The sequence below is a fragment of the Myxine glutinosa genome, chromosome 9 (assembly GCF_964187855.1).
Source record: "Myxine glutinosa chromosome 9, kmMyxGlut1.1, whole genome shotgun sequence".
NCBI lineage: Eukaryota > Metazoa > Chordata > Myxini > Myxiniformes > Myxinidae > Myxine > Myxine glutinosa.
Genome location: NC_136269.1, coordinates 65014797 through 65027922, shown reverse-complemented (window position 1 = coordinate 65027922; position 13126 = coordinate 65014797). Strand labels below are relative to the sequence as shown.

Here is a 13126-nt window from a genome sequence, read left to right as displayed (position 1 = left end):
CATGGAAAAAAATTGAAACATGGCTCATTGTCAAGTACTCTGCTTGGGGAACAAGACATGTTATTGATGATGTCATCGGCACCTTAATTATGACGTCATAGTTCGCCAAGTACAACGCTTGAATCGATCAGTATGATTTTTTTTTCTCTGCAATTCTTGATCCGATTGACACGAAATTTTCACCTTAGGAGAGCCTCCACCTTTCGAGTATTTTAATGATTATTATGACGTCATAGGTCATGTGTTACAGGCGCCATCTTTGAAAAACAGAAAAACGTTGCACCTCTATCTCCAAAACCATTCCATGGAAAAAATTGAACCGCGGCTCATTGTAAACAACTCCATATGGGGAATAGGTGTTGTTAACGATGACGACATTCGTGCCATAATTATGACGTCATAATTCGACAAGGATAACGCTTTGTCTGATCAGTTTGAAATTTAATGAGCATGATCTATGCAACAATTATATTAGAGAATATAAATTTATGTCATCGCTCACGTGGTCTGGCAGCCATATTGGTTCAAAAAAAAAAAACGTTCAAAAACAGAAGAGTTGGCCCACACCAAGTTGACTGCGCAGGGTAAGTATTCTATGAATACCATCTGGTTTACATAAGTGTTCAACCCTCGGAGTCAATACTTCGTAGAAGCGCCTTCAGCACCAATTACAGCTTCGAGTCTTCTTGGGTTTGTCTATCTGGATTTGGGGAGTTTCTTCCATTCTTCTTTGCAGGTTTTCCCAAGCTCTGGCAAGTTTGATGGGAAGTGTCATTGAACAGCATGGGAAGTGATGGGAAGTGTCTTGAAGTCTTTCCACAGATTCTCAATGCGATTAAAGTCTGGGCTATGGCTGGGCCACTCAAGGACATTCCCATTCTTGGTCTGAAGCCATTCCGGTGTTGCTTTGGCTGTGTGCTTGGGGTCATTGTCCTGTTGTAACTTAAAATCTTCACCACAGTCTTCGGTTTTTTTGCACTCTGAAGCAGATTCTCCTCAAGGGTTTGCCTGTATTTGGCTTCATTCATTATTCCCTCTATCCTTACAAGTCTCCCAGTTCCTGTCGCTGAGAAGCATCCCATAGCATGATGCTACCATACTTCATGGTAGGGATGGTATTAGATGGGTGGTGAGCCACCCATCTAATACCACTTATCTAATATAGATATATCCACACATCTAATACTTAGTTTCCGCCAGACGTAGCACTTTGCATTCAGGCCAAAGAGTTAAATTGTCGTCTCATCAGACCACAGAATATTTTGCCTCATCCACAGTCTTTATCATGCCTTTTTACAAACTCCAGGCGTGCTGTCATGTGCCTTTTTCTCAACAGTGGCTTCCATCTGGACACTCTCATAAAGCCTCGTTTTGTGAAGTGCTGCAGTAACTGTTGTCCTTCCTGCAGGTTCTCTCATCTCAGCCAAGGAACTCTGTATTTCTGTCAGAGTGCTCATTGGGTTCTTGGTCACCTCCCTGACCAACGACATTCTTGCCCGGTTGCTCAGTTTGGTCAGACAGCCAGCTGTAGTAAGAGTCTGTGCAGTTCCATATTCTTTCCATTTCCTAATGATGGAGCTCACTGGGCTCTTAGGGACTTTCAACACCCTAGAAATTGTTTTATACCCTTGCCCAGATCTATGCCTCCTCACAATTTTATCTCGGAGTTCTACAGACAGTTCCTTGGACTTCATGGTAAAGTTTCTGTTCTGACATGCACTGTCCACCGTGGGACCTTATATAGAAAGGTGTGTTTCTTTCTAAATCATGTCCAATCAATTGAATTGCCCAAAGATGGACTCCAATCAAGTTGTATAAACATATCAAGGGTGATCAGAGGAAATTTGATGCACCTGATCTCAATTTGGAGTGCTGAATACTTATTAATTCAAGACATTTCAGCTTTTCATTTTAAATTAATTTGCAAAGATATCTCAAAAAAAAATTCCACTTTGACATTATGTGTGGATCAGTGACAAAGAAATCTCAATTTAATCCATCTTAAATTCAGGCTCCAACACAAAAAATGTGGAAAATGCGAAAGGGTGGGTGAGACTACTTTCTGAAGGCACTCTATGCATGTGCAAATTTCCAAGTTCATCGGACCATCGATGGCTGAGATCAGTCAGAGAAAGCTCAAAATCACCCAGTTCAGTTTGAGTTAAATATTAAACGAGAACGCCACTCAGTAGAGCGCATACTCCAGCCGTGGGTCAAGTTGGAATAGTACGATTTCACAAAAGTTTGAGGGAGTAGTTCAGTGACAACACAAGACAAGACAACACAAGACAGGCACTGCACAGATATATATAGAAGAATATATATAGAAGATAATGTAAAAAAAAACAACAAGGCAATTTCACTTACATTTTCGGATTGAGCGTTCAATTCTATATAAGTGAGTGTATTTTGAGGCATGTGTGACTTCAAATAAAATTGTAAGCCAGAAAAAACGTCGTTTCATTCCTTAGGGATACAACATGTAAAACTGGCCCAAACGTGAAAACAAAACTCGCTCATTTTAAGTCGTACAAGCTAATGCGACCACTCATTCTTCTGGGAAGAATCCCGTGCACATGCTTGTCACACTTATAAGTCATCTAAGTCTTTATAAGTTCATCAAATACTGACACCGCGATTGACATTCGCTGAGGTAAATGTTGATATCTCTTTAAAAAAAATAAAAAAAAATACCGTTTTCAAGCATTATACGTATCAAACGATACATTTTATGAAACGGGGAAACCTAATACACACTTTGGTGGTTTTAAAATGACAGAATATGTCTTTATTAGGAAAAAAAAATTAACATTGAAGAGGACGCTGCTAAGCAATACACCACTCTAACGCATAACCACGAGTTTAAACTACATTTACAACAAATATGAAAACTATTTTCAAATGACAATGTTAAATATAGAATATATAGAAGATAATGTTAAAAAAAATGAGCCCTATCTTCCAATGGTAAAAAAATCCTTCAAAAAATTCCTGGATCCGGAATAATATCCTGAGCTTCACCAAAAACTAATCAATTCTTCCTTATCCCAAGGGCAATCATCAACCAACTTTCATCCAAATCCGTTCAGAATTTTTCCAGATATCTTGTTCACAAACACACGTACGCACGCACGCACACACACACACGGACGGACACGATCGAATGCATTACTCCCTAGCGGGAGTAATAACATCAAAAGATTCAGCGACTCCGATTTCGACTTTCCAGACTAAGTGGTAATGGTTTGAGCATCTGGCCTGAGTCTGGAAGGTCAGCAGTTCGACTCTTACCCGAGCTGAGGCATACTGAAGATGAGAAAAATACTATGTGCTGCTTACTCTCGATGAAGGAGGATCAATAATAGGATAGGCTTCCTTTCGGGAGGGTTGGAAGGGTGGAAGAGTCGGGGGGGGGGGGGAGGGGAGGGTCAGGAGGGGGGAGATTAATCCATGTCTTGACATCCCTTTTGGAGGGGTGGAAGCGTAGCGGGGGTCGGGAGTGGTCGGAGATTAATCCACGGGTTGGCATCCCCTGGGTAGGGGTGGAAGGGTGGGGACAGATGGGCTTGGGGGGCAGGGTGGGGAGAGGAGAGATTGTAACTACCCCACTGACTGCGTTGAAAAATAGCGACATGACATCGCCAGGATCAGGCAGTATCACAACCAGACTGCAAAGTGCTCCGGAAAGTTACACCACTCCCCCCAAGGTCATAGGCTGTGGTTGTCTGAAGTCCGGTGTTGTCCAATGTCTTTGTCTGCATGTGTGTGCACGATATGTGTAACAGCCCCCCCCCCCCATGAGCCTTCAATCCTGTTGAAAAATAATTTATTATTTTGATATGCACATACAAAATTATCTAATTATTATTCTCCTTTTCTATCACCAGTCCTCAAAGACACATTTCATGCAATTTCAGTGCAATTTGTACTCGTGGTTAAAGGCTCACAATCTCACCGTTGCCTCTTGTTTGCAATAACACTTATAATGATAATTATCATGTAATAATGATAATATGAAGTATATGACTGTACATTTAAACCTTTTGGAATGCATTTTCACCCTGAAACACTCCGTTAACAAAAGTATAAAGGAATGAATTTGCATCCTCCTTTGGAAACAGCTGTAAAAAAAAATAATCTCTGGATCTGATTTGTCAACTTTTAGTTATTATATATAAAAACGTATTTTTTTTTTCGATAACTCGAAACTTAAAAACTCACAAAAACTAAAAAAAAAAAAAACTCATGAAAACAATAAAATTTTAAAACTTCAGTTATTTAAAATACTAGGGCATGCCCGTACTATATCTATATCTAAAATTATATCCCCCCCCTCTATTTACATGAAATGGTTTGGTCCAAAGCGAACGGCTTGCGAGTACGGTGACAATCCCCCCCCTCTATTTACATGAAATGGTTTGGTCCATTCGCAAAGCCAAAGCGAACGGCAGTTACGAATCGCAGTTACGATGAATCGCAAAGTAGTTTTAATTAGTTTTAAAACATATTTTTTTTTTTTTTTTTTTTTTTTTTTTTTTTTTTTGTATACAAGATCGAGGCTCGTGAAAGAGCGAAAATTAATCACACAGAAAGACAAACAGACACATAAAACAAATAACATCGGGAGCGGTAGACAAGATGGGGAGAGAGGGGGAAGGACACAAACACAACATTTGAGAGCAGGGACCGAGAGACATGGAGACATCGAGAGATCTGTGGGAGGGAGAGGGCTTTGGGGGGGAGGCATGTGAAGGGGGGAGGCATGTGAAGGGGGGGAGGCATGTGAAGGGGGGGGGGGGTGGGAGAGGTATAAACATATGGACACTGCCAGGATTTCCAGGAAATAAGTTGGAATTTCAAACAAGGTGGATCTGGGGTGAATTAGTGGGGGTAGAAAAGATCAAGGTTATGGATGGGGGAAGATAAGAGATGGTGGTGAACAGCTGTTTTAAAGACCTGGAGGGAGGAGAGGGATTGAAGGGAGTGTGGGAGTTTGTTCCACAGGCGGGAGAAAAGAGGAATGAAAGAGTGAAGGTGAGCAGAGAGCCGGGATTTCGGCAGTTTAACCATCAGAGGGTTGCTGGCAGATCTTGTGCGACCTGTAGGAATATTTGGGGGACAGAGCACGGAGAGAGCTGGGGGAGCAAGGCCGGAGAGGAGTCGGTAGAAGACAGAAAGACCACCTACCTGCCTGCGGTGAGTGAGTGAAAGGCCCTCAGAGATAGCTTCATCGCGGGAGATTCCAATGATTTTGAAAGCTTTGGATTCAACAGCGTGAAGCCGAGCCAGGTGTGAGGCAGGAGCACCAGCCCATAGGGGAGAACAGTATTCCATTGAGCTGCGGATGAAAGCCTTGTATGTGGTGAGGAGCTCAGGTGTGCCGAGGAAGGACTTCGCACGACGGAGGATGCCCAGTCGGCGACTGGCTTTGGAGGCCAGCTTGGAAATGTGGTTTTCCCAAGAAAGATCATGGCAGATAGTGAGACCCAAAAGCTTGAGTGACAGAACTTCTTGGAGAGGATTGTTGAGAAAGTAGATGGGAGGGTTGTCCAGTCGATCTTTTCGGAGAGACATAGTAAGAGAGTGAGATTTGGCAGGATTGAAAGACATGTTCCACTTGTTTGACCAGTCTGTGATTTTGTCCAGGTCTTCAGAGAGTGAGGAGGCTGCAGACTGCCTATCTGAGGGAAGAGGAATGGAGCGGCAGAGAGTGGAGTCATCAGCAAAGAGATAGAGAGGATTTTCCAGAGAGTCAGAGAGATCATTGATAAAGACCAGAAAAAGCACAGGGCCCAGCACACTTCCTTGGGGAACTCCAGCCTGAACAGGAAGGGGAGATGAGAGAAATCCATTCAGGGCCACACGTTGACTACGACCAGAGAGGAAGTCCACAAGCCATGCATGGAGATTTCCATGGATACCATAGGAGGAGAGTTTGGTGAGTGAGTTTAACGCCAACATAGTTTGCCAACGTGAAATAAATGAATACGCTCTCAAATGTGCCGTCCGAGGCAGAGTCTGTTCGCCACGTTCGGCACACGTGATAGCTCGCTGCTCTCTGATTGGTTGAATCGTTTTTGGACATAGCTCAGTAACTACTTGTCCGATTAATTTCAAACCTTGAAAAGGCACATCCTCGGGTCCCCAGCAATATACCTGGCAAGTTTAAAGTATATCGGACCGGTAGTTGTCGAGAAACAGCGGTCACAGACATACAAACATACAAACATACAAACAAACATACACACAGAGATTAGTGGAATTATAGATAGATATTAAATAGAGAATTCTTAAATATGAAGTTCCACTTCAGTTGCCGTTTCCAAAGGAAGATAGAAATCAACTTATTAAAAAAGTACTGAAGGAAAAAGCTATTGTACCAGCCCTTCCAAGCAAATAAAAATATATATACTCGAGGTAAAAAGCCACTCCATGAGTCACAGAATGTAACTAAAACGGCACTCAGTAGAGAGCATACCTCCACCTGGTTGGCCATATCACTCAATGGTGAAGAATCACTTTAAAATTCTACTAGCTGGATCCCGATCTTCACCAAAATTGAATCGATCCTTCCTTGGCACACACACAAGCTGTCCACCAAGTTTCGTCCAAATCCGTCCATAACTTTTTGAGATATCCTGCTATATGTTGGTTTTAGCCCCATCACTCAATGGTGAAGAATCACTTTTATTTCTTTTTTTGTATAAAAGATGGAGGCTCGTGTAAGAGCGAACAGATTGAACATGAAAACATGCACAAACACATAAAACATACAATGAAGGGAGCGGGGGACAAGAGTGGGAGAGAGAGAAGCACACAAGCACAACAACAGTAGAGAACAGGGACATCAGGAGATCTGTGGAAGGGGGAGGGATGGGAAGATGGGAGGGGAACACGGTATAAAGCAAATGAACACTAAGAGGAATTTCAGGAAAGAAGTTGTGGATTGAAAGAGGTGGATTTGGGGTGTTTTAATGGGGGTAGAAAAGATCAAGGTTTTGGATGGGGATCAAGGTTTTGGCGTCTTAGAACAAACGATAAGAGAAGGTGGTGAACAGCTGTTTTGAAGACCTGGAGTGAGGAGAGGGATTGAAGAGAGTGAGGGAGTTTGTTCCAGAGATGGGAGAAAAGAGTAATGAAAGTGAAGGTGAGCAGAGAGTCTTGATTTTGGCAGTTTAACCATAAGAGGGTTGCTGGCAGATCTTGTGCGTCCTGCAGGAATATTTGGGGGACAGAGCACAGACAGAGCAGGGGGAGCAAGGCCGGAGAGGAGTCGATAAAAGACAAAGACCACTACATGCCTGAGGTGAGAGAGAGGAAGGTCCTCAGAATCAGCTTCATCGTGGGAGATTCCAATGAATCTGAATGTTTTGGTTTCAACAGCGTGAAGCCAAGCTCGGCGAGATGCAGGAGTACCTGCCCAGAGGAGAGAGCAATATTCCATTGAGCAGCGGATGAAAGCTTTGTATGTGGTGAGGATCTCAGAAGTGCCTAGAAAGGACTTCGCACAACGGAGGATGCCCAGTCGGTGACTGGCTTTGGAAGCCAGCTTGGAAATGTGGTTTTCCCATGAAAGATCATGCCATATCGTGAGACCCAAAAGCTTGAGTGACGGAACTTCTTCAAGAGGATTGTTCAGAAAGTAAATGGGGGGGGGGGGGGGGGGGTTGTCCAGACGGTCTTTTCGGAGATACAAGTGAGAGTGTGATATTTGGCAGGATTGAAAGACATGTCCCACTTGTTTGAGCAGTCTGTGATATTGTCCATGTCTGCAGAGAGTGCAGATCTATTGAGTGTGTCCAGGTCTATTGTCCAGGTCTGCAGCTTGATTGGGGTACTGTTCTGTGTCCCATGCCTCACATCATGCTCAACTTGACACCGTGGAAACTAAGCCTTTCAAGATCAATGGAATCTCTCACGATGAAGCTGAGCCTGCAGACCTATCACTTTACTTCGCCTTCGCTCTCGCCAACAGGTCTGTGTCTCTGGCTTCTTCCGCTTAATTTCTGGAATTGTACCCTCTACCCTCTCCATGCTGTGTCCCCCTCCCTTCCCTCCCGCCCACCTCCCCAGGTATCTGCATGACGCACGAGATTTACCAGCAACCCTCTCCTAGTGAAACTGCCTAAATCCAGAACCACTGCTCACCTTCACTCATTCCACTCTCTTTTTTCCCGCCTGTGGAACCACATCTCACACTCTTCAATTGCATTCTTCCCTCCAGGTCTTAATGACAGCTGTTCACCACCATCTCAGGTCATCCCCTATCTAAAGCCATGATCTTTTCTACACCCATTAAACCATCTCCCAACCCTCCCAAAATTTTGCTTATGTATCCATCTTGTTCACCCCTTGTTTTCTCCCCTACCACTCATTGTTACCTGCATCCCTTGTTTGTCTGTCTCCATCAACTCTGCCCTGCAGTTGGCATTTCCCCTTTGTCCTGCAGTTATGTGTCCTTGCCCTTCCACGAGCCTAAACCGTGTATAATTTTTTTTGCAATGTTATGGTTAAGTTGGACAAATTTGTTGAACTATGCCTAAGGCCACCTGGGATACGAGTTGGGCCCATAGGCCTTGCAATGCAACTCAGACCATGGGCTGGACTACACTGCATGAAATGTGAAGGCCTCCTGGCCATGCGAGTCGAGCCCATGGTCTGAGGTGTGCTGCAAGCCTCAAGAAAAATGCTGCCAACGTTGTCTTTTTCACAATCTTCTGGGGCCACAGATGCTCCACAGAATCTTTGCATTCTTTACATATTATGGTTTTAAAAAGAACCTGCAGAGCGTCGCCAAAGTATATAGATTACGTGATATCTGAGAATGAAGCAGCTATATTAATGGAGTTCTGCGTGTGAACTCACAAACTCACTCACCGACACAAACTGGCTGACTAGACTCGGTGGTGTAATGGTTGTAAAAATGGTACATGCTGCTTCCTTGCTTGATGTTCGGTTGGCATCCATGGAGAGGAGGAAATTCATTTCGGGCATTTCTTAGGAAATGCCCTGCTGAGTGAGGTAAGAAAGGCGCACCATTTTTTGGGGTTGCGGGTACCCAGTGCCACAGGAAGTGACGGCACTTCCCCCAAGCTCAGTGGTCATGCTTGTCTCATCAAACATTCATGTGTTGTGTCTCATATATTCGTCTATATGTCCATGCGGTGTGTGTGTGTGTGTGTGTGTGGCAACTCCACTACAAGCCTTGGTTCCTGTAAAAAAGAAAAAGGAAAAAAGACCATTGCCAAAAGCATCTCCCGTCCATGTGGGAACAGGGAGGATAATAATGTATTTTGTGAATGCACGTACTTCTGTATATCTCATCCTCCTCCAAACTCCACCGCTCCCTCCGCCTTCCTACCTCCACCTCCTCCAATGCCCTCCACACCGCTTTCGATCAAAGCAACTTTCAAACTTTTAAATTCTTCAAAAAGCAATATATATTTTCCTTCAAATGAGCTCTGCCAACACATGGATATAAGCATTCGGTATCAAAATATACTTTACTTTAAGGCTCATACTTTCAGAGACTACATGTTGATCACAATACAATATACGCACGTATCAAACCAAAACCCATCTTGCTATTTCCTCACGTTACATCGGTAAGTCGTTCTTCCTTACCTCAACATCCTTGTATTTGCTTCTCAAGTCAAGGAGGCGATTGTAAGCGTAAATAGCCTCTGCAAACTCTCCCAAATCCATGCTGATCACAAGGAAGTTTTCCCAAATCTGCCAGGCTTCAAAATTACATTTTATTGCCTCTTGTAGTGTCCGGAAAGCTTTGTCCCTGCAAGACACGGTAAGATGAACCCTCACGTAACTGTAATGCTTCTTTAGCAAGAAACCACTTGGAAAGAATTGTGAAGGATGAGGCCATTTTAGTCGTTAGGGCAGCACAAACACAATCACCCCATGCATTATCAAAGGTCAGAGAAATTTTAAGGCAGCATAATGCAATCCATGTGGTATGACAGCAAACACCAGGTGGTAACTAGATTACAGTAGCTCATGTCAGCAGTATCGGAGAAACGTCGAGGTGAAGTCATGGCATTTCCTTCGGAACACCACCTCGCTTCTGTTCCGTGATTGCAATGCCTCGCCTGATCACTGTTTGTCATGGAATGGGCCCATTGAATCCTTCATTTGAAAGATGTTCAGGAAAGGGCTTTGTGAAAAAAAATTGTGACCTCTGGGCCACACCAGTGTAACATCAGAGCTCGACTGAAATGCACTGTGGGTGTTCTTCATTTCTCTTTCACCTTGGAAAATTCCCAGCACGACAAAAACCACAGCAACAAAAAATATTCTGCTGCCCCAATGCTCCACACCCCGCCCCCTAAACTCCACGTCGCTGTCGCCACCGGAAGCCGTTGCCCTGGCTCAGATCCTCTTGTGAAGGCCATAATCAGCAAGTCTGTGACCCATAACTGCCACGGTCACAGATCATAATCATGCAGAGACCCTCGGGGTAAAGGCGAATCTCGGTGAGACAATCCACCCCTTTTTAAAAGGCGTGGGTGGTTACCCCCATGAGCAAAGTGGAATTGGGGTGAAATGTATGGCAGCCTGAAATCCTATTTTTGCCTAGGGCTGTCTGCAGACATCAAAATCGGAAGCAACGTTCATCCCACTCCTACGTAACAATAACAGCAAGAGTAGTATTTAAGATAGCTGCAGCTGGTGCAGCCAATCCTAAGGTTGGTGGTTATTTTTGTTAAATAAAATCCCGGAATAGCAAGTTTAAACTGGGCGGTAAGCAGAGTACATTCCAACAAGCTAAAGGACAACCACACTCCTTCTTAAACGGCCTTCTGCCCACAACCACAATTTTTGCGCCTGCACAATTCTGCGGAAATACAACAAGCAATGATAAATGAGCATCTTGTTTTATTAATATTTATAAACGGGAATCACCGATTGCCCAAATCAAGGACGTAAGCCAAGAGAGATACACAACTTTCATCATCTAATGTATTTGAATGTCGCGACCTTTCATGACTCTCGAAAATAATGAAAATTTGTTCCGTGTCCCAAGTGCAACCATTTGCTAAAGGTCTGCGTGCTAAATTAATTCACATATCGAGGCTACGCTCCAAAAATACCTTTACGAAAATATTTTCGGTGTGTGCCAAATTCCACGATTAAAAATACACACAATCAAGGAAAGACGAGCGAGTGCTCTGAGCATCCTTATGTCCAACAGCAATTTGTCTGTCAGAATGTCTTCTTGCAATTTGTCTGCTTGGGGTTCCCATCCGAGCACTTAACGCATGGGATTCCAGTTTCAAATCCCTTCTACTGTGTTAATTTGTCGTTCATCTCCTCATGGTTTTATTATCATACTGTATATAATTTGAGAAGTATCCTCCCCCCTCTGCCAGAAGTATCTGGCGGAGGGGGAAGGACACAAATCCGAAGGTTGGTGGTTATTTTTTTTTGAATTAAATCCTTTTGGTTGTACCTGGGGGGTGCACAGGGAGCTTTGGGAGTGAAACAACTTCATGGCCCAGTGAGTTTAGGGTTGGGAGAGAACCCCAATTCTCTCTATGAAAATGTGGATCACATTGCGCTGCCTACTTTGAGTGCGGACCGAGGATGCGACCCCCGTTGTTATCCCCAGGAGACCTGACCATATCTGTCCATTTTTTACCGTATCTGCCTATTTTTTCCTGAAAATTCCAGAGGGAGCTCGTTCGCAGGAGTCCTGAGGGCTATGTAACCGCATTCGTATGCGACCATGTACAAACTGCATATTAACGCATACAGAGAACATAGAATGGGGGAGAAGGGGGTGGTTAATCAATCAAAAAGGACTTTTCTAGCACTTGCAATACACAAGCATCAATGTAGGGGATGGACAGGGGTTTCGGTTTCGGGGGGGGGGGGGTGGGAGGGGGAGAGGGAAGAATCTCCTGAGAATTCCATGCAGGAAAAAAGAACATTTTCCTTCCTTTAAAATTGAGCTACATTTGTGCTTCCACTGAATATATTATTCTTTGGATGAAAGGCATTTTGATTGCTATTCCATTACATCATAGACAATGAAACTATTGGCGTCAGTGGTGGAAACGAGATCCTTAAAATAAACTGGTAATAAATAGTGTATTATGTACAAATGGTTCACAGTATATAGTTATTATATTACCCTGACTATCAGTACGACTTTAATGGCTCCAGGTATTCACCTTATTGAGTCAGCTGGGGAGCGTTTTTGGCCCAAGTCGTTCACGAACTGGCTGGTCAGACGTGACACTCGCTGAAAGGTAACTTGTGCAGGATACCGGCGATAACTTGCCTACACTTCGTAAATGGCACAGTGTGATCTTTAACTTTAACCAATGACCAGTATTGGCAGACGAGTCCTCAGACTTAACGTCCTACCGATGGACAGAACACACATCGATGTCTCGGCCCTGTGTACAAAACACTACAGGATGGCAGTTTATAGGTGAATGGAGATTCAAACCCAGGCTAAACAGGTGAGCGGCGATTGCGCACATGTCTAAACCATCCTGGCAGCCCTGAGTCAAGTATTTATTGCAGGTCAAGATTTTCAAAATTAACATGGAGATTGTAGACAAACAAAATCTACAATATTGATCTGACAATTAAAAAAACACAAACATATGTTTGTGCTGATCATGAGAAACAATATGATGCATCAACAACGTTATATTTTATGCAGTATGCAATCTTGGCAACAGCCCCGATATACCAAAATTTACCATTCATGACAATGACTTGGATCCTTCGGAGACACCGAACACCCATCTTGGTTATTTTTAGGCCCGGGTTTTGGAGCAGTTAGCGAGATTGACGTGCCTGTTGACAATTGGTTCAATTGCTGCTCGGCTTTCTCACGCCAGCCGTCGGCCAAAAAAGCCAGGCAGCTGTCCCTCTGGGGACGTCCGCGTAAATTGTGCAACCCATCCCACTTCCCTTGGTGGCAAAAACGGGACGAATTCCACTAACACTCACTTTTTTTGCAGACGGATGTAGGCCGTAGATAGGTTGTTCCAGGCTTCTGCATTCTGAAATGACAGCACAAGTACAATTTACTATAACACTTCAAGCGTCGCAATTTCCAGCATGATGTAAGAGCCCAAGGTACCTACACAGAACA

General features: G+C 43.8%; 1 protein-coding gene across 3 annotated transcripts in view; it reads right to left on the bottom strand.

Moving 5' to 3' along the window:
• Positions 1 to 13126, bottom strand: part of TTC27 (tetratricopeptide repeat domain 27) — a 169856-nt gene that overhangs the window by 14371 nt on the left and 142359 nt on the right. For all 3 annotated transcript variants that reach the window (XM_078784402.1, XM_078784403.1, XM_078784404.1), the window contains 2 exons: positions 12982 to 13034; positions 9625 to 9790 (listed from right to left, as the gene is read on the bottom strand). In XM_078784402.1, coding sequence (XP_078640528.1) covers positions 9625 to 9790; positions 12982 to 13034 — 219 coding nt within the window. The remainder of the gene's footprint in view (positions 1 to 9624; positions 9791 to 12981; positions 13035 to 13126) is intronic.